Source organism: Vigna unguiculata, chromosome 9, assembly GCF_037176805.1.
Source record: "Vigna unguiculata cultivar grain cowpea cultivar isolate G323 ecotype 2 chromosome 9, ASM3717680v1, whole genome shotgun sequence".
In the NCBI taxonomy this organism is placed as follows: Eukaryota; Viridiplantae; Streptophyta; class Magnoliopsida; order Fabales; family Fabaceae; genus Vigna; species Vigna unguiculata.
This window is the reverse complement of record NC_140800.1, coordinates 5,420,060-5,441,083: the sequence shown is the minus strand read 5'-3', so window position 1 is coordinate 5,441,083 and position 21,024 is coordinate 5,420,060. Positions and strand designations below refer to the sequence as shown.

The window sequence follows — 21,024 nt, the reverse complement described above, 5'->3', positions numbered from 1 at the left end:
GTTGGTGTGATTTTTAAATTTTTTTTATAAAAAATATTTAATTGATATATGGAACAATAAAAAAATAGGTATGGGTATGGATATAAGAAAATACCCGTTACCCGGTGGGAATGGGGATGGGTCAAAAGTTGTATACCCGTTGGGTTTGGGGATGGAGATGGGAATGAATTTTTATTATGGGGATGAGGATGGGATCATGATACCGTACCCGCCCCGGCCCGCCCCGTTGCCATCCCTACTCTGTTCTTCTCGCAACTTAAGTCCCATTTTCTTTGTTCTCCTCGCATCTTCGGTGTATTGCAGAAACATTTAAGGATTTTCCTCCATCATGCCTACCACTTACTGACACTCTTCTCTCAATTGATCCAAATTAACGTTTGACTGCCACTCCTGCGTTGGATAGTGAAGTAAGATAATAATTTAATTTAGTAAATGTTGTAAAATGTCCTAATTTCTAATGCTTTTATTCTTTTTATTAATTTGGTGGAATTAAATATATTTTTGGTATTTTAACTTTTAGTAAAAATTGGAATTAGTTTTTCTTGAAAATTTTGATCTAATTTAATTTTTCATATTTAGAAATGTGTGAATTTAGTCCTTTAAATCAAATTTTTTAAGTTTATTTTACGAATCAAACGTGTTTCTCAACTGAGATCGAAACTGTACCAAATGAGATAAACAAACAAAAATACTAGAATGCGTTTTAAATTAACATCTGAATAATGGCTTAGCAGTGTAAGATACTGTGAATTATTGAATTCACAATTTCCTATCAATATGAATTTGCTTCCTTATTAATAAGCTTTGACTTCTGTCTTATCCTGGTTAATGTGTTGCTTTGAACCATTCAACCGCCTGGTTGGCTCTAGTTTCTTGTGTCCATCTGAAGTGCCTGTGTATTGATTTACCAAACCAGGGGTATAAAATCCTTATCTAACTCAAACTTACTTTAGTAGCATGGATCCCTTTTGCTTTGATTATACCATAAAACTAGCAACTTAAAAGTTTTATTTCTATAACATACTTTTATGCTTTTCGAAACAGTCACCCCACAAACCAAAACCAACGTGAGATGGACCAACATTTTTAGCCTACATTTTAATACGAAACATTTTGTAGGCCACGTGTTGGACAGGTTCAAACTAGTCGAATCGACTTACATTGTCACCTTTATTAAATGCACAAACACATATTAAAGTTGTGAAAAACAATTTTATACATCATTTGGAACCTACTCCTCCAATCCTTAGGAACCAATTCCAAACCACCGTTGGAATCGATTCCCAAAGTCATGGAATCGGTTCCAACACATCCCAAAACTAGTCATGGACTCCTCCTCTCACAGAAAAACCCTTCCCATTTCCCTCTCGCACGAACGAAAACCCTTCCCATTCCCCTCTCTGGCAAACCCATGAACTTGTAGAGAACAAAACCCGTAGTAGACCACAAACAACACATGAGTAGGGTAATTTCATAGAAGCACCCACCATCTACAATAATCACCCCCAAATCCCTTCCCCTCAACGAAGATAACATCTTATCCCAATCCTGCAAATCGTTGCTCATAGTCATGCTCAAAACATGCAAATTACTTGCATTTCATCTCATGTAACAATAAATTTGCACATGTGAACACAACACAAATTTTCATTGTGGAAGGTAAAAAGGAGAGAACGATTTTTTTTTTCATATTATTAACATTTTTGTTGTTCGAAAAGGCTTGATCTTTGTGCTTAATTTTCTTACTTCTTAAATCTTCACAAAGTGTTTTTTTTTTTGGTAAAATATTGATTTTGTTTATTTCAACATTAGAAGTAAGTGTTTTGTTATTTGATTGATAGAATAATTTCACATTCATTGATGGTAGTTTTTTTTTACAAATTATTAACTTTTTTATATAGATACTCATACTATGTTTGAGTTTGAGATTAACCTAACTTGAGTAAATTTACATACGAAATAAGATTTGTAAGTAATATTACATACAAAATTATCCGCAGATGATGAAATTCATACAAAATTATATACGGATTATCTCATATGTAACGCGGGATAAATTACATAGAAAATAGAAAATAATCAATATGTAAGTTACGTAATCGTAAGTAATGTTACATTAATACATACATGTAAATTACATACAAAATAATCCTAGGTAAGTTAAATGCAAAAAAAAAAATTATAGGTGATGTTGTGTGAGTTACATGCATAATAATATGTAAATAATACTGGGAGAATTAGTTACGGATTATTTCGTATGTAAATATGTGAGTAATGTATTTTCCAAATTAAAAAGAATTATTTTATTTTATTTCCATTTTTCTTTTGTTCTTTATCATTTACAATGAAATTTAAATTGAATAACATAAAATTTTACCAACACAAATTGATACTAAAATTTGATATCAATACTTCACTTAATCCAAATTCAAGTTATAAACAATACAAAATCCATATCAAAAGTAACAACATTTAATCTAGAAAAAAAAAAAATACAAGTGTTGACAACTCATAATCTAAAATGAAGCTTTAAGCTTTAAGAACATGTTGACCTTCCTCAAGTTGGTGTTGTTGCTCTTGCTATTGTTGGTGTTGAAATGTAGTTTGTGCATGAGGTGGAAGAAAATGGAGGACAAAATTATTGTAATTGCCGTTGTTGTTGTTGTAATTTTTGACTTAACCATTCATTATCCTCTCTATAATTCAAAACTTGTTGTTTTAATTGCACAATCTCTTATGAATCATGAGAGTGAATTGAAGTTCCATGATATGTGAGCTTCTCCCTATGTTTAGTACGAATGACCTCTCCAATTTCATAGATCCGACCATTTTTCTTTCCACCTACAACAAGAAGCCAACTTAAAGTCCTTATTCTCTCTTCCTTTGTAGGGTCTATGAGAGATGATTCATATTGACAAGATACAAACCTCCAATCTAGCTTTACAATATCTACTTTCAAATCTCTCCTATTATTCAAAAATATAAATTATATCATATATATATATATATATATATATATATATATATAACACAACATAATAAAAGAAATAACATAAAAAAATTTATAAAATTAAGTGTGAAAACTAAACAAAGAAGTAAGACCAGATAAAATTATCTATGGAAACTAAACAATATAGTAAGACAAGATAATAGCAACATCATGTACTTAACGATCACGTCACATTTAAAAAATATATCTAAAAGCAAGTATTTAATTAAAAAGTTTTAATTTTGTGAAAACTCAATAAACTACAAAAATTAAATAAAAACTCAAAGATTCTCAATCTTATCATAACCTTAAAATTTAATTAAATAAAAATAATATTGTATAATTTATTATTCAAATGACAATTAATGTGCGGCAAGAAATTCCTAATACTACTGAGAAATAATTGCGAAAGAGAATATCGAAAGAGAAATATTGTTGACCAGCATTGCCAACTTTTCTCGGAAGAACTTGTAATCTAAGTCTTCCTACGTGATAATTTTATTAAGATGTAATAATATTTTATGATGATAATAATTTATAATTTTTTATATTAATAATTTTAATATATATAATTTTAATAAAATTCATATATTTAATTTATTTTTAAGAATTATTGTACATATTTAAATATACTTACATATATCACATTTTAATATTTTAAAAATAAATGTATCAATATATGGATATATGTCATATTCGATACATTTATTGTATTTATACATAATAGATAGTAACGAAAACTTATAATTTTTAAATATAATAACTAAAAAAATATATACCTAAATATATAAAAGTATTTAACATCTCTTACTACTACTAATAATATATATATATATATATATATATATATATATAAACTTTTTTTGAATTTTTTTAAAATAAAACCTTTTTCTTCGTAGGTAATCATACTACACATAGATATAATTTATTTATTTTATTCTCAGCTCATCATCGTGGAAATTGTCCTAATACAATACCATATAATTTGTTTTCCTATAACACATAAATATCATAAAATACAATAACATAATATAACATAAGTTAAAATATTAAAAATTTCCATACATTTATATTTTAAATCATAGATATATTTCAATCTCATATAATGTAATCCATATACTATAATCGATAGATTTTTCATTTCATTCATTCATTAAACATATGATCAAGTCCATATACCATAATAAACTAGGTCCCATGTTGAAGACTAACTGCGTTCTTTTTGATAGTTTTGCCAATTGGTTATTGACATGATCAAACAACTTGCGCTTCTTCATTGATCACATTCAATCATAAACTCTATTAAGCTATCAATGAAATGAGTAGATTCACACACAACCATCTAGCAACCTCTGATTCCTGACCAAAATGAAGCATTTTTCTCTCATCATTCATGCATTCTGTTATATATTTGTCCACTTGATTTCTCTCTTTGCATTGAAGCTATTGCTTAGCACAAACATGTTTGTCTCTGCATCAGGCAACCATACTGATCATTTGGCACTACTCAAATTCAAAGAATCCATATCAAGTGATCCTTATGAAGTTCTGCTATCATGGAATAGTTCTACTCACTTCTGTAATTGGCATGGAATCACATGCAATTCCATGCACAAAAGAGTTACAAAGTTAGACTTGGCAGGGTACAAGTTGAAGGGATCCATATCTCCTCACCTAGGAAATCTCTCTTACATGACAATCTTCTACCTTGACAACAACAATCTGTACGGAGACATCCCACAAGAACTGGGAAAATTGTCACAAATGGAGGAACTCTCTGTGGGAAACAACTCATTGGTAGGAGAAATTCCTACAAACTTGACATATTGCACTAATCTCAAAGTCCTATACTTATTTGGGAACAATCTGATTGGAAGAATACCAACAGAAATTAGCTACCTTCACAGGCTTCAAAATTTGAATGTTGGGAGCAATAAGTTAACAGGACGAATCCCATCGTTTCTTGGGAATCTTTCTGCTCTACATCGTCTCTCAGTGGGTATTAACAACTTAGAGGGAGAAGTTCCACATGAATTGTGTCACCTAAAAGACCTGGTACAGATATTTGAACCAGTCAACAATTTGATTGGTACATTTCCTTCTTGCTTATACAACATCTCATCTCTGACTGTGATCTCAGCTACAGCAAATCAGTTTACTGGATCTCTTCCATCCAACATGTTCCACACTCTCCCCAATCTCCAACAATTTTACATCGCTCTAAATCAAGTCTCAGGTACAATCCCACCTTCCATTTCAAATGCATCTACCCTTTCACTACTTGAGATAGCTGCAAATCAATTCACAGGACAAGTTCCAGATTTGGAAAAACTACAAGATCTTTTTTATCTAGGTTTGTCTCAAAACAATCTAGGTGACAATTCAACTAATGATTTGAAGTTTCTTAAATCATTGACAAATTGTAGTAGTTTGCAAATGTTGGATATATCTTACAATAATTTTGGAGGTCAATTGCCAAATTCTTTAGCCAATTTCTCCACCCAACTCAATCAGCTGTATCTTACAAGTAATAAGATATCAGGAGATATTCCTACAACAATGGGAAATCTGATTGGCTTGACTCAATTGATGATGGGATATAATCGCTTCAGTGGGAGTATTCCATCAACTTTTGGAAAGTTTCAAAACATGCAAAAGTTAGTGTTAAGAGCAAACCAGTTGTCAGGACATATAGGAGACTTTGTTGGCAACCTTAGTCAATTGTATTTTTTGGATATGACAAGAAATATGTTGGAAGGAAATATACCTTCGAGTATACGAAATTGTCAAAAGTTACAATATCTGTGTCTTTCACAAAACAATTTGACAGGAAGCATACCTTTAGAGATCTTTAATCTCTCCTCTTTGTCAATCTTGTTGAAATTGTCACAAAACTCATTGAGTGGCAATATACCAAAAGAAGTGGGAAAGCTGAAAAATGTTAATCATCTAGATGTGTCTGAGAATCTTTTGTCTGGTCACATTCCTGAAACTATTGGAGAATGCATAACATTAGAGTACCTCTATTTGCAAGGAAATTCTTTACAGGGAAGCATACCATCTTCTTTAGCATCACTCAAAGGCCTTCAACGTTTAGATCTGTCACGAAACAATTTATCAGGATCAATCCCTACTGGTTTGCAGAACATTTCTTTCTTAGAATATTTCAATGTATCCTTCAACATGTTGGATGGTGAAGTTCCAACTGAAGGTGTGTTTCAGAATGCAAGCGGCTTTGTCGTGAATGGAAATAATAACCTCTGTGGAGGTATTTCCAAACTGCATCTACCACCATGCCCTTTCAAAGGTAAGAAACTTCAAAAACACCACAAGTCTAGGTTGATAACAGTGACAGTTAGTGTGGTTGTTTTTCTTCTCATATTGTCAATTATTCTAACTATCTACTGGATGAGAAAAAACAAAAACAAACCATCTCTGGAATCAACAACGATTGACCAACTAGCTAAAGTTTCATACCAAAGCCTACACAACGGAACTGATGGGTTCTCAGCAACAAATTTGATTGGCTCTGGAAATTTTAGCTCTGTCTATAAAGGAACTCTTGAGTTCGAAGACAAAGTTGTTGCTATAAAGGTCCTAAATCTTCAAAAAAAAGGATCCCACAAGACTTTCATAGCTGAATGCAACGCACTCAAAAGTATTAAACATCGAAATCTGGCTAAGATTTTAACATGTTGTTCAAGTACAGATTACAAAGGTCAAGAGTTTAAAGCTTTAATTTTTGAGTACATGAAAAATGGAAGCTTAGAACAATGGCTACATCCGAGGACACAAGGTCTGGAACAACATCAAAGATTATTAAACCTCGGTCAAAGATTAAATATCATCACTGATGTTGCTTCTGCAATACATTATCTTCATCATGAATGTGAGCAATCGATTATTCATTGTGATTTAAAGCCAAGCAATGTTCTTCTGGATGATGACATGGTTGCTCATGTGTCTGATTTTGGCATAGCAAGAATTCTCACAACTATTAATGGTACTGATAAGCAAACGAGTACAATTGAGTTCAAAGGGACAATTGGTTATGCTCCCCCTGGTATGTTCTAAACTCTTGGATCAGTGTTTTGTTAAATCTCTCTATTTTCTTATGAAAACTTGTTTCAGTTCCTAGTTATGAAGTATTGACATTTTTTCTGTATATTCTAGAGTATGGAATGGGTTCTGAGGTGTCTATGAATGGTGACATGTACAGTTTTGGGATCCTTTTATTGGAAATGTTTACTGGAAGAAGACCCACGGAAGAAATGTTTACAAATGGTCAAAATTTGCATAAATTTGTGGAAAATTCATTGTTTGAAAATCTCTTACAAATTTTGGACCCATCACTTATACCGAAGCATGAAGGAGAAACAACAGAAGAAGAGAACAGTCAAAATCTTAGTGCAGATGATGAAAACTACTTAGTTTCAGTCTTTAAGATTGGACTTGCTTGCTCAATGGAATCACCTAAAGAAAGAATGGATATTATGGATGTCACAAAAGAACTAAGCAAAATCAGAAAAGCATGGTATGATTCTCTTTGTATTAATAGGGAAAATGTCATTGTGTCTTATTCTTCCAAAAATTAATAGTAGTTCCATTTATAACAATATTGTTGTTTCCCTCTTTAATGGTGGTGGCAGGAGCAAAGGCATGGAGTATGAGAGCAGAATCCATGATCAGCGACAACAATAAGAAGACAGAGTGGTTCAAAAAAGAAAATGAAGAAGAAACAAGCATCTACCTTCTGGTGCCCGTCCTCATCAAATTCTTTTTGATAGAAGAAACAAAAACACTACAATGGCCATAATATTGCATTTCTACTCCAGCGGAAAGAGAAACAAACTTAGTACCTGTGACGGTAGGGTTTCAAATGATTTATTTTTGCTGGTAGTGTTACATGAATTATTTGAAAGATGGTTAATCGGTGTTTCATTGGTTAAGAATAATCGAGATTTCTGATATTAATAATTATTAGTGTAATGTTATTTTATGGAAAATGCCGGTCTTCTTAAAGTATAACGAATGATATTTGATTTTATCATTTTTATATTAAAAATTAAAATAATTAATTTTATGAATTAAAATGGGATCTTGTCAATCAATGTTCTAATAAAGATACCAATATTAAATCTTACAAAAATATAATATATAATTTAATAAAATATTAAATAAATCTGACTTAATAATTATTAATGGAATTTTATTTTATTTAAAGGACAAAAATGTTCATAAATATTCTACAAATGTGTTTAGTATTTTATTTAATGATCATCAATAAAATTTAAAAAATAATTAAATAATAAAATAACAATATTTTAATATTATTAAAAAATAAATATAAGAAAATTTTTATTATCAGAAAAAAATAGTGTCTAAAAATTTTAAAATTTTTGTTTTGTATCATATACTTATTGTCTAAGAAGAATTTAAAGGGTATTTTTATCTTTATCAAATTTATTATATGCATTTATATTATTTTAATTAATGTACTTAATAATTTCAACTTTTAATTTTAAAATATGGAACCAATGCTCAATAACAATTCTCAGTGCCTCCGCGATCCAACACCCTGGTATTGGTTAACATCCTCCATTAAAACAATATAAAACATAACATATTTTATAAAGACAAAAGTGTTATTTAGAATTTCTAAACAATATCTCTAACTAGGGATGTCAAACAAATATGTATCTGTGGGTATTCGCAGATAAAACTTGCAACGGATAGAAAATGAATATTGTAAATGGATATCTGTGGGTAACGGGTACGAGTATTTTTTTGTATCCACATGTTAACGGGGCAGATACGGGTATCATAGTATCCGTACTCGTGGATACTCGTACCTGCTATACTCTAATTTAAATTTTAAAAAAAGCATGATTAAAATATTAAGACATTGATTTTGAATGGGTTATTTTTTATCAATTGGTTTTAAAAAAAATTCATTTCTTTGTAAACTGTCATTGAACACCATATAAATAGGTTACTTGTGTTATGAAATAAAGCGAATAATAAAGAGAATAATAGGTAATAGAAAAGAGAAGAAACAATAGAAAATGAGAGAATTGAGAGCAACTTTGTGTATTATTATTATTATTATTATTATTATTATTATTATTATTGATACGAATAGTTCTATTTATAGATACAACATGTACTCCATAAAGGAAACAAATCAACTTAGTTAATACAAATAATATCAAAATCATATGAGTAAATGTATTAAATCAATGGACAATCATTAATTCATAACACTCTCCCTTGAGTGTCCATTGATAAAAGAATTGTGTCTCGTTAAAACCTTACTAGAAAAACCCTTTGGGATACAAAAAAAACCTAGTGAAGAAAAAAGAGTACAACATTTTGTATTCTTTAATACAATATTGTTCATCACATATTATATTTATCACCCTCATGTAAACTTACATCATTAAGGTCACAAAGTCCGAACTTATGAATCATTTGCTCAAAAGTTCTTTTTGGCAAAAACTTCATAAATAGACCTGCCATATTTTCACATTAATGAATTTTTGGATATTTATATCATCCTTTCAATTGAACAATACACTATTCTATTCATATATGGTTGTTGATTCCATCTTTGTCAGGGATAGTCACAAGTTTCTTGCACATGTTGAATTATAGACCTTAACCAAACATATTCACAACTTTCCTCGTAATTTTGTATGATTAGACGATTTTGCTACTATGGTTTGTTTCATATACATTCATGAAATCATTGTGGTACCACATGTGAACAAACATCTTGTTTGTGATCAACCATTGTGACATTGTGAGAATATGTAAAATAACATGCATATACATAACCCATTGGTCTGAATCTTAATCATTTGGATGGAATAAGCTCATATTCGTAATACCCTTAAAGTAACGAAGTATATGTTTTACTCCAAACCATTTTCTTCTTGTAGTTGAATAACTATATCATGCTTAACAAATTTACAGCAAATGCAATATAAGATTAAGTATAATTAGCAAGATACATTAGTGTTTCTATGACACTAAGATATGGTGCTTCTGGACCAAGAAGATCTTTATCATTTTCTTGAGGTCTAAGAAGAGTCTTTATCAACATCTAACGACCTCACAACTATTGGAGTACATAATGGACATGACTTGTCCATTTAGATCATTTTAAGCACCTTAATTATATAAGTCTCTTGACGTATAAAAACACATTTATTTAAATACTCAATTTCCAATTTTAAATAAGATTTTGCCCTTCAAAGATCATTCATCTCAAATTATTTCTTTGAGTAATCAATTGCCTTTGTGAGCTCATTAGGAGTTTCAACGATGTTTATGTCATCTACATAAACAATAATTATGGCAAATTCATTTTTGGATCTTTTCATATAAATACAAGATAAATAAGATCATTTCTATATCCCTCTTTTAATAAGTACTCAATAAGACGGTTATGCCACACATGTCCTGATTGCTTTAATCAATAAAAGAGCATGTTCAATTTTATTGAATAACCCTTTTTAAAATTTGTCTTGTTAGGCAAATAAAATCCTTAAGAATTTTCATATAAATATGATTCTCAAAAGAACCATACGAATAGGTTGTAACATCATCCATTAGATGTAAATGCAAATCTTGTCGTACAACTAGGATAATCGAATATTGCAATGTTATTGCATCCAATACTAGTGAATATGTTTTTTTCACAAATCAATACAAGGTTTTGTGAACAACCTTGAGTAACCAATTGCTTTGTATCTAACAATTTCATCATTCTTAATTTTATTTTTGCGCAAAAATCCATATGTACCCAACGGGTTTCACAACTTTAGGTGTGCGAACTATACGTCCAAAAACCTTTTGTTTAGCAAACAAATATAATTATGCTTCTTTGCATATTTTCATTTTGTCAATCTTTTCTTTGCCGATAATCTTCAATGATTATTGCTTATTGATCTTCATTGTCATTCATAGCATTCATCGTTATGTTATAAGTAAAAGTTTCGTCAATGTTAATTTCATTTCGGTTCCATATTATATGATTCATGACATAATTTATTGAGATCTCATCATTTTCAACAATTTTAGGTACCTGAGGTTCTTCTGAAACTGAACCATTAATTATGTCAAATGAATCTTTTGGGATTTCAACCTTTTCGATTAAGTCATTTTGCATTTTAGCTCCCTTTCTCATTCAAGATTTTTTATCTTTGGAACCAATAGGCCTACCACGCTTCAAACGTGTCTTTGGAACTAATATATGTGAAGTATAAACCATAAGGAAATGCTGATAATTTCTCGAATATACATTTTTTTTCAACTCAATCGTAGAGATATAAAGATATTTCATATCTTTTTCATTGTTTGTCTCAATATAATATCCATTTAGACAAATATCCTTGAAACTTTTTATTCAACTTCTTGGTAGAAGTATAATAGCTCTTCTAGAGTCTTCAAATATATTTGTAGTACTATAAATAATACTAACATTGATGTCTCGTATTATCAAACAAGAGAAAAATTTATTACTCTTGAGAATTGTATAAGTTGTTGCACTATCAATAAGACACATATCCTTTGGTACTAGTGCAAACATTCGTTTTTCATATAAACGTAAATATCAATATGAGAGGTTTTTTTTAACACTCTCATGATCAATGAGGTGATCAATGCTTCCATTTGCTTTAGCAAAGAAAATAATAATATCAAGATGAGTAGCATCCATATGGCCATAATCAGAATCACCATCTTCATAAGCAAATTGTGTTTCTATGTTCTTCTCGTTATTTGTAAGATGCTCCGGTGTACAATAAGTACAACTCAAATGGCCTTTACCACCATAATGATAATATATACTTTCATCTTTTTGTCAATATTTTCACATTTTCCTTTTTTCACCTTATTGTGCCACTTCTGGTGACAAAACGTGTCTTTGAAATTTTCTTTATAACCATGTTCATAATCAATATCACGATCACGATCATGAAAATATAAATCAAATATTGTTGCATTCACTCCTGGGAATGGAGCATAACCAATTTGGACAGGTTTCATGATTTTCTATCAAAAGTTCATTGTTTTGTTCAACCATACAAAGGCATGAAATAAATTCATAATATTTATTGCTGCATTCACTTCTGGGAATGGAGTAGATTAGGCGGATCTCACGATTTTTCATCAAAAGCTTTATTGCTTTGTCCATTCAGCCATACATAGGCATGAAATAAATTCATAATATTTGTAAAATCTTTTTTCACAATATTTTTGTTGCATGAGCAAATTAGTTGCTTAGATGCTTCATTTCTTTATTTAATGGTATCCCAATATCCATTGCATCTAAATGTGTTTCAACATTTAAAAACCAATATAAGGAATTCTACCTTGTAATATCAAGGGTCACAAATCCAAATTTTGCAACGTTTCACGTGTTTAGAACTAACACATAAAATAATAATATTAATAATAATAATAATCATCAAAATAATAATAATAATCACCATCATAATAAAAATAATAAGACGAAGATGAAATTTGATAAAGTCAAACAATTGTTATCACAAGAGGAAAAATATAAGGTAAAGTTATAAATTAAGAAAGGATTAGAAAAAGTCTGGATTGAGACACGTATAGCACTATCGTTAGAGGGAAAAAGCTTCTATTAATCCTTAATTGGTTGGAGCATCGTGCTGATAACGTGTTATGAAATAAAGCGAATAACAGAGAGAATAATAGATAATAGAGAAGAGAAGAAACAATAGAGAATGAGAGAATTGGGAGCAATTCATTTGTGTATTATTATTGATAGGAAGAGTCCTATTTATAGATACAACATGTACTCCATAAAGGAAACAAATCAACTTAGTTAATACAAATATTTACATAAAGAGTAATGAATCATGAGTATCAAAATCATATGGGTAAATGTATTAATCAATGGACAATCATTAATTCATAACAACTTAGACTTTGTTTGAAATTTATGAATGTTATATATTGTATTTTATTTGAACTTAAGATTAAAATATGTTGTTAAATATTTATTTATTTTTTCGTAAATGTTCGTAGGTACCCATGGATATTAAAAAAATATGCGGGTATCCGCATAACAGATACCTACACGAATATGAGGATGGATACGAAGTAGATATTTATCTAACGGGTAGGGTACGAGGGAGCTACTACCCGTACCCTATCCGCTTCGTTGACATCCCTATCTCTAACACAAAATAAACCATTTGGAATATCTAAGGCATCTACGAAAATGCAATAAAAAAATATCTCTCTAACACTTAAAGAGTCTCTTAGTGAAAGCTTGAAACGTTTGAAATGTACAATCTTTGATTTTTGCAAAAGAGAAAATCTCTTGTGAAATTTATAGTCATTTTCAAATTCTTCTATGATAAAAATATTACACTTTCATGTGAAATTTTTTTCCCTTTTTTCATAATATTTTTTGCCACTCTTTCAAATTAATTTCCTTTTTTTACGTTTAGTTATATTTTAGTTTTTAGCAATATTAAAATATAGTTATTTTATTATTTAATTATTTTTTAAGTTTTTATAGATGTTTATCAAATAAATTATTAATTAGAGTTGTATATTACTTATGGGCATTTTTGTCCTTTAAATAAAGTAAAATTACATCTATGATGATTAGCTCAAAATTCATCTAATATTCCAGTTAACTATGCAATTTTATAAAATTCAAGACATATTAATTATTCTTAACTATTACTTCATTTATTTGATACAAAAATGCTCATAAAAAAGTACAATATTTCCATCATATAAGAATTTAGAAAAGACTAGAAATTTCAAAGAGATTTTCTTTTTTCTTTTTCAAAAATTAAAGATTGTACCTTTCAAACGTTTCGGGCTTTCATTTTTTCAAGCCTTCACATTTCAAGCTTTCATTGAGATCCAGCCTTAAAAAACTAGAGAATATTGGTGCTTGCTTCTTGGTAGAAGCAATTAGAAATTCTAAAGTGTTTGTTTGTGTTTTGAAAATGATTGTAGAAATAAAAGACAGAAATGGGTTTTTTCTCTCTTTAGAGGATCTATTATATGAATTTATATTATTTTAATAAGTGGAATTAATTATTCCATATTTCAACATAAATACGATAAAATCAAATATCATTAATTATGCCTAAAGAGTACCTAAATGCACTACTTGACACTCCTTTATTTTAATTGTTTTTACTTTTAAGTCTCTATTGTAAGAATTAAAATAATTTAAAAAATATTTTTTTAAGTAACATGCTTTGTAATGGTGAGTATTGACTTTCCTAAAAAATTATGAATGTGGTAGAAATGTTAAGTTCATACAAAGGAATCTTAGGATAGATGAGAAAAAACAAATGTTTTTACTTCAAATATACATTATGTGCTTTGAGTCTAGAGTACTTCAAATATACATTCCTTCAAAGGTAATAAGGAAATGTTTTTACACCAAAGCTTTTCCATTGTGTCATTATACACTCACCCATTATGAAACATTTTCTATAACTTCCATTTGCATCACTCCTCTACTACAAGAGCCTCATTCCTCCATTCCTCTCCCTTCTTCCTCGCCAAACGTGAACCAAGTCGTTGCTCCCTTCCCTTCCTAGTCGCCAATTCGAATTGTGTCGTTGCATTGCAACTACAAGCCTCCCTTTCCTTCTCATTTCGAAAGCGGTGAGAGGTTCACTCTCTTGTTTTACAGTTTTTTTTTTGTTTCCTAATCCTTTCTTCCTAATGCAATTATTTTTTGTTCAGGTTCTTCACATTAGACGTATTTTCTCACATGGTGCTTTGAGCATTTGTAAGGCTTGTAATTAGCTTAAATATTGTTATTGAGTTAGTTATAGTGAATTTGTATAACAATTTGATAAAGTAGTTTCTTTGATAGAGTTTTATTTTAATTTATATATGTACATGGCAAAATTTTAATAAAAAGTAAATTGATAGAGAATCATATTCTATTTGTGTTCTGTATCTAGTATTGCCTATGATTCTTTCTGAGTTGGTTAAATTATGGGAAGAAATTGAAACAATAATTAAAAAAAAAGAATAGGCTTCGGCTCAAGAAATAACAAACACATAAAGTAAAGAATAGGCTTTAGTTATGAATCGAAACATAAAACTCTACCTTTTTTTACTTCGTTTGAATATGCTTTGGTTAAAGAATCAAAATAAAATTTCCAAAATAATTGGTGTTAAAGTCCTTTTGTGCACTAATGTGTGATATTTGCTTGATCTCTATGGTGTGGGTGGAATTTTTTTTGCATCATTTGATGTATGCTTAAACTAGAAGTTTATTATAGAATTTCTTTTTGATCTTGTATATGTGTTATGGTTTTATCTCCATGCATTTATTTATATATATTTTTTATAATGTATACAATTTGTCTATATTTATTGAAGTATAATTTTTATCATAGATTTGGTATGTCCTCTATGCTTTGTACTTTTTATTTTCTTTTTTCTTTTTTAATAAATTTGCATGTGATGTCAAATGATCAATGGATTTTGGACATGAGCATAATCAAAATCTCAAAGTTCATAATGATATCTAAGATGACCTTATTTAGAAAATTAATTTATCTTTATATTTAATTTTTTTAATCCATTTCTTTTTACATTTTTTCTTCTATTTTTAAATTAAATTTAGTAATTTAAAAAATTAAAATAATTTTATATAATTGAAAACTCATATAATCCGCACCTACATATTTTACATTAAAATAATACCATCTCGTAAAAATAAATAATTTTGTAAGAATCTTAAAATATATAATTGTGACTATATTTAAATGTAAAAGTTACTGATTTTTATTAATAAGAGTGAGATTTTTAAATTATGTACTTTACTAAAAATGATTTTAATATATTAAAAAGTAGAATCGTCTAAAAGATGCTAGTAAATATTAAAAACTATCCCTTGTATAAAAATACTGTTCCTTTAAAATATATTTTATATTACTATAAACATTTATACATTATAAACATAAATATTACATAATTTTTGTATATTTCAAAAGTTATACTTAAAAGAAAATCCAATTAGTTTAAGGGACATAATCAATCAAGATCTTAAAAAGCTGAAGTGGCTAACTACTTTTAGGTTTTGAAAACCCCGTTCAACCCAAAACAGTTACAAAAACTAACGAGCCACGTCAAAACCAGTTGCGCGTACAACACACGCCTTTTACAGCGCTTGGAACTCCGCACGTGGCGTTTGTCGACAACGAACAAACACCCCCTCCCTTCTCTCTCTCCATTACTACTATTTAACGCTCTCACCCCTCTTTATATAAACACCCACCACTGTTCTTCAAAGCCTCACAAACTGAGGGCTGGTGGGTGCCACGTGTTTGAGCCACCGAAGTCATTCTCGGCATTCCCGCACAATGGCCTCAAGCGCCGCCGCAGACGGGCTCTTTCGGCCGATCTACGAGGGTTGCATCTCCGCCTACGACAACGACATAGAGCGGCGCCCCTATCACCGCAACTGCAGCTGCGCGCTCCACAGCAAGTCGCGCCGCCGCAAACCCTGCTCGAACAAGTCGCCGCGCTGCAACAGCGTTTCGTATCCCATACGGCGGGCCTGGAGCGAAGGGAGCTTGGTCTTGTCCACCTCCGCGCATTCCTCTCCGTCTTCCTCCCCCGCCGCGCCCAGGCCTCAACACGAAGAAGAGAGACATAGTCACAACAAATTAGAGGTTTTATTTGAGATGTAATGTAACCATTAACCACCCTCTTTTTGATAAAAAATAACTCTTCTTTTCTTTTCTTTTCTTTTCCCTCTTTAGTTTTGAATAATTTGGGTCCTTTTCTGTTGAGGTCTTGGTAATACTTTTAAGTAAAGTGGCTTTGATTTGTTCAAGGTTGTTGTTGGTGGTTTGTATTGATTTATTTGCCATTTTGGTATGGAATCCCACGATCATGTTCTTGTAAGGAAGCTAATTATTTTTTATCAATATATTAATCTTTTAGTGTATATAAATTGGGTTGTTTGTTCCTCTTTTTTATTACATTTGAGCGATCTGAATCTGGGAACAATGCGTTAATGCTAATGGTGATTGAAGAAGGGATGTTTAAAAAATAAAAAAGTTTAGATATTTAAGGGATAAACAGTGGTGAGATGAAGATGTGGTGTGATGAGGGAAGTGGGTTGTTAATGAGGAAGAACAGGTGAGAAGGTGGGAGCTGGAAAGACACGGAGTCACAGCTAATGAATTTGTCTTTCCAGAAATTAAGGATGTGTAGTTAAAGAATCTCCACCTGTTAAGGGACCTGACCCACATGGGACGGTCGGGAAATATTAATGACTATGATGTACCCAACCAGATTACTCCATTTGTAGTTAGATATTATTTGGTGGTCAAATATTCACAAAATCTTCGTTAGATTCAATGAATTTTCAATATTTATTATTAGATGAATAAGTTTTTAATAATTATCTATTGGACCTCGTATTCTTCAGCCTCTTTTAAACTGACTTTTTATTTACGACCGAACTAAACGTGATTCAATTTAAAATTAATATTTTTATACAAGTTGAGTGGTGTATTTAGTATGAGTGATTTCAAACTCAAATTGAAACTTATTTTTATACTTGTCTCGTACGCACTCATAATTAATATAATTTTGGGCAAACTTCACTTGCAACTAGCATAATTCTAGGTAAACATTACCCACAAGTAGCATAATTTTAGGCATACGTCTCCCACAACTAGCATAATTCTAGACAAATCTAAAACTCTCAAAGTTATAATGGTTTCCTTCGTTTCATCTCTATCATTCGCCTATGATATTCACTTTCGTTGCATCTTATCACTAATGTAATATAAAAAAAAGTTTAATTACTTAGATAATATCAAGTAGATGTGTATTAATATGGTATCCGTCTTTAAAAAAAGAAAAAAGTGTTAATTGTATTTTAACTTTTGAATAAAAAAATGTCAATTGTATCGGCGTGCTACGTGTCAGTATGTGGTTTTTTTTTATTTTCTTTAAAATCTTTTAGATTTTTTTTTTGCAAAAAAAAATAAAAATGCCATGTATCATGTCTGGTGTGACACATGACATTGTCAATGCCACGTGGCAATGCATGTCAATGTCACTATCAAATGTTGATTTCAATTTAATCCTCATATATGTCTTTTTGATTCAATTTAGTCTCTATTTATATGTATCTGATTTAATTTTGTCCCAATTTTTGTAATCCATTTTTTACAAGATTAAAATTAATTAAGTATAAACAATTTTACAAAATTAAGTACTGATAATTATATTGTTTCTTCCAATTTCAGACCAAATTTATTATTTATATAAATGTTATACTAATATTTTTTATTAAAAATATTTTTTTAACATATTACTTTATTAATTACTTTTTATTAAGTACTCATGTTTTGTTAATTATTTTTTTTTCAAAATAGAAAAATATTGTCTCTCACAAATTTTTTTTATTTGTATGAATGTTATAATAATATTTTTTTATTAAAAATAAATGACTTTTACCACTAAATTTTAATATAAATATCAATACTTAATTTTTTAAAAAATATTTATACTTAATTAGTTTTAATTTTATAAAAAATGGATTTTAATTATTAAAAACAAATCGGCTCAAGATTAAATCAAAGATACATAAGTAGGGACTAAATTGAATTCAAGACAATCATATTTGATGGTGACCCTGACACGTGGAATTGCATTGTCACTTGGCATTGACAATGCCACGTGTCACACCAGGGATCTGACACGTGACATTTTTTTTGTTTTACAAAAAAAAAATTAACCACAAACTGACATGTGACACGCCGTTAATCATCTTCATATGAAATGAACCTAATTGAAGCACTTTTTCAAAAGGGATGCAATTGACACCTCTACCAAAATGGGTACCATATGAATAATTAAACCTAAAAAAAATTTGAACAATTTTAGTGTTACATCCTTTTCTTCATATCAACCCTAGCTCAAGACTTGTATCTATTAGAAACGAAGTATATATATAATTAAAAAAAAAACATATATGATGAAGAACAAATATAAGCCACTTGCCTCTATTCAGTTACATTACTTGTGGCTATTGTTAGATCCAAGTTCAATTGACCATATATTTAGTTTTGATTATGTGCTTAAATAATTGAATATAACATAATTTAAAAGTGTAAAATCATATTACTGAAAGGATCTAAACTAGTTCATCATATGCAAGTTAGGAGTGTCAAAGTGAGCCAACTCAGCTCACACCGGGTTGAGCTAAAAAAGGGTTAGCTCAACCCAACTCACTTTTTGGTGAGGTAGAAATTTTGTAACCCAGTCCGACCCACCACAAGTTGATGAGTTAGTGAGTTGACTACCTTACGAATTTTTTTTTTTTGCAATTTATTTTATATATTTATTGCATTACAATGAGAGATAATTGACTTAATTTATTTTTATAATAGTGGTATCAAAGTATTCACCTAATTCTCGAAATATTATTATAAAGATAATTTGACAACATATATAATTTGACAAACAAATTAATTAAACATTCACACTATTCAAATATTATTGAATAACATTCTAGCATTTAAAAATATGAAATTTTTAACCTATATAATTAGAATAAGTAAATAACTATAACAGAAAAATAAAAAAAAATAAAAAAAAATGTTGGTGAGTTAAATGAGTCAACTCACTTTTAACTCGACTTGAACTCGTTTAACCAATGGATTAAATGAGTCGGGTTCAGTTCCACCCACTTTTGGAAAAATTGATTTTTTCTCAACCCAGTCCGACTCAAACTTGTGGTGACACTACAAGAAAACTTCTAAATAGTAACCACTTTTTAGTGACTAATAATGATTAGTAACTATAGTATCTAATTTAGATACTAATTTACAAAACTAAAAATAATTGATTACTAAAATAGTCACTATTATGAATAAAAAAAATATAATTAGTCACTAAATTGGTCTTTAAAATTAGTTATCATAGATTTAGCTACAAAAAGAAATTGGTCACTAAAAATTTGCTACCTAGGTTTTGGTTACTAAAATAACTTAGTTTCTAAATTGGTCTCTAATTAATTAGTGACCAACCTAGTGACCAATTATAATTTTTTTATTTATAATAGTGACTATTTTAGTAACCAATAATTTCTAATTTTGTAAATTGGTATCTATATTGGTCACTATAATGACTAACTATTTTTAGTTTCTAAAATTAGTTTCTAATTGAATATTTTCATGTAGTGTCACACAACCCGACTCACCAACCTCTAAATAAAGGGTCACATAAGTGTTTTTTATTATGTTGGGTTTTGCATTTGGGTCGGGTTGTGTTGTTTTCTTTTAGCCAACACATTGGTAATTTATATTTTTATGATTTTTGTTTGTATTTAGAGTTTAACATCATTTTGGATTGTATTAAAGTTTATTTGGATCTTAATCATAATTATAATTTATTTTTTTTGTGACTGAAGAAAAAAACTTCTATTTTTTCTAATTAAGTGAGTTAGTGAGTCAACCCGTGGTGGGCTGGGTCGGGTTCAAATTTTTTTAGCTTACTAATAAGTGAGTCAAGTTAGGTTAACTTACTAAGTGGTCAACCTGTGATAGGCCAGGCCGGTGGTCCGTTTTGACAACTATATACATAAGATATCATTGAAGAAGAAAAAGTTAAAAACGTTGATGCTAACACTAATACAAAAATGCGGCCCAATACCTTAATGTTAGAACCATGTAGTTGTAAACATAGTAAGACGCAACCACTCTCTAGTGAGCGAGATTTATGACCTTTTGATCACATCTTAGACAATCATTTGTCTTAAGGGGCTATTTGTTAACGAATACTCTTACAAGTTAGGCAAGAGTGTCTACGTTCCGAAATAATACTCAGATTATTAGACAAGAGTAGTTAAAAGTTAAAAGAATATTTTGCGGGTTAGCCAAAAGTGACTATGTTCCAAAAGAATACTCAACAGATTAGTCAAGAGTAACTATGTTATGAAATAATACTCGTACGAGTTAGCAAAAGGTATTTACAAGCTGAAA

General features: G+C 29.8%; 2 protein-coding genes and 1 long non-coding RNA gene across 3 annotated transcripts; 2 read left to right on the top strand and 1 right to left on the bottom strand.

The window, feature by feature from the left end:
- Nucleotides 1-2,393: 2,393 nt before the first annotated feature.
- Nucleotides 2,394-7,880, bottom strand: LOC114162632 (uncharacterized). The gene is made up of 3 exons (XR_003599264.2): nucleotides 7,740-7,880; nucleotides 5,829-6,088; nucleotides 2,394-2,841 (listed from the first exon to the last, which is right to left on the bottom strand). It is a non-coding gene; the product is annotated as an uncharacterized LOC114162632 (long non-coding RNA).
- On the top strand, nucleotides 4,358-7,995 carry LOC114162631 (LRR receptor-like serine/threonine-protein kinase EFR). The gene is made up of 3 exons (XM_028046587.2): nucleotides 4,358-7,052; nucleotides 7,163-7,523; nucleotides 7,639-7,995. Exons 1-3 carry the CDS (start codon nucleotides 4,358-4,360, stop codon nucleotides 7,688-7,690), a joined length of 3,108 nt encoding a protein of 1,035 aa, XP_027902388.2. The 3' UTR covers nucleotides 7,691-7,995.
- Nucleotides 7,996-16,279: 8,284 nt separating this feature from the next.
- On the top strand, nucleotides 16,280-16,976 carry LOC114162771 (uncharacterized). The gene has a single exon (XM_028046746.2). It carries the CDS (start codon nucleotides 16,381-16,383, stop codon nucleotides 16,708-16,710), a length of 330 nt encoding a protein of 109 aa, XP_027902547.2. The 5' UTR covers nucleotides 16,280-16,380; the 3' UTR covers nucleotides 16,711-16,976.
- Nucleotides 16,977-21,024: the final 4,048 nt, after the last annotated feature.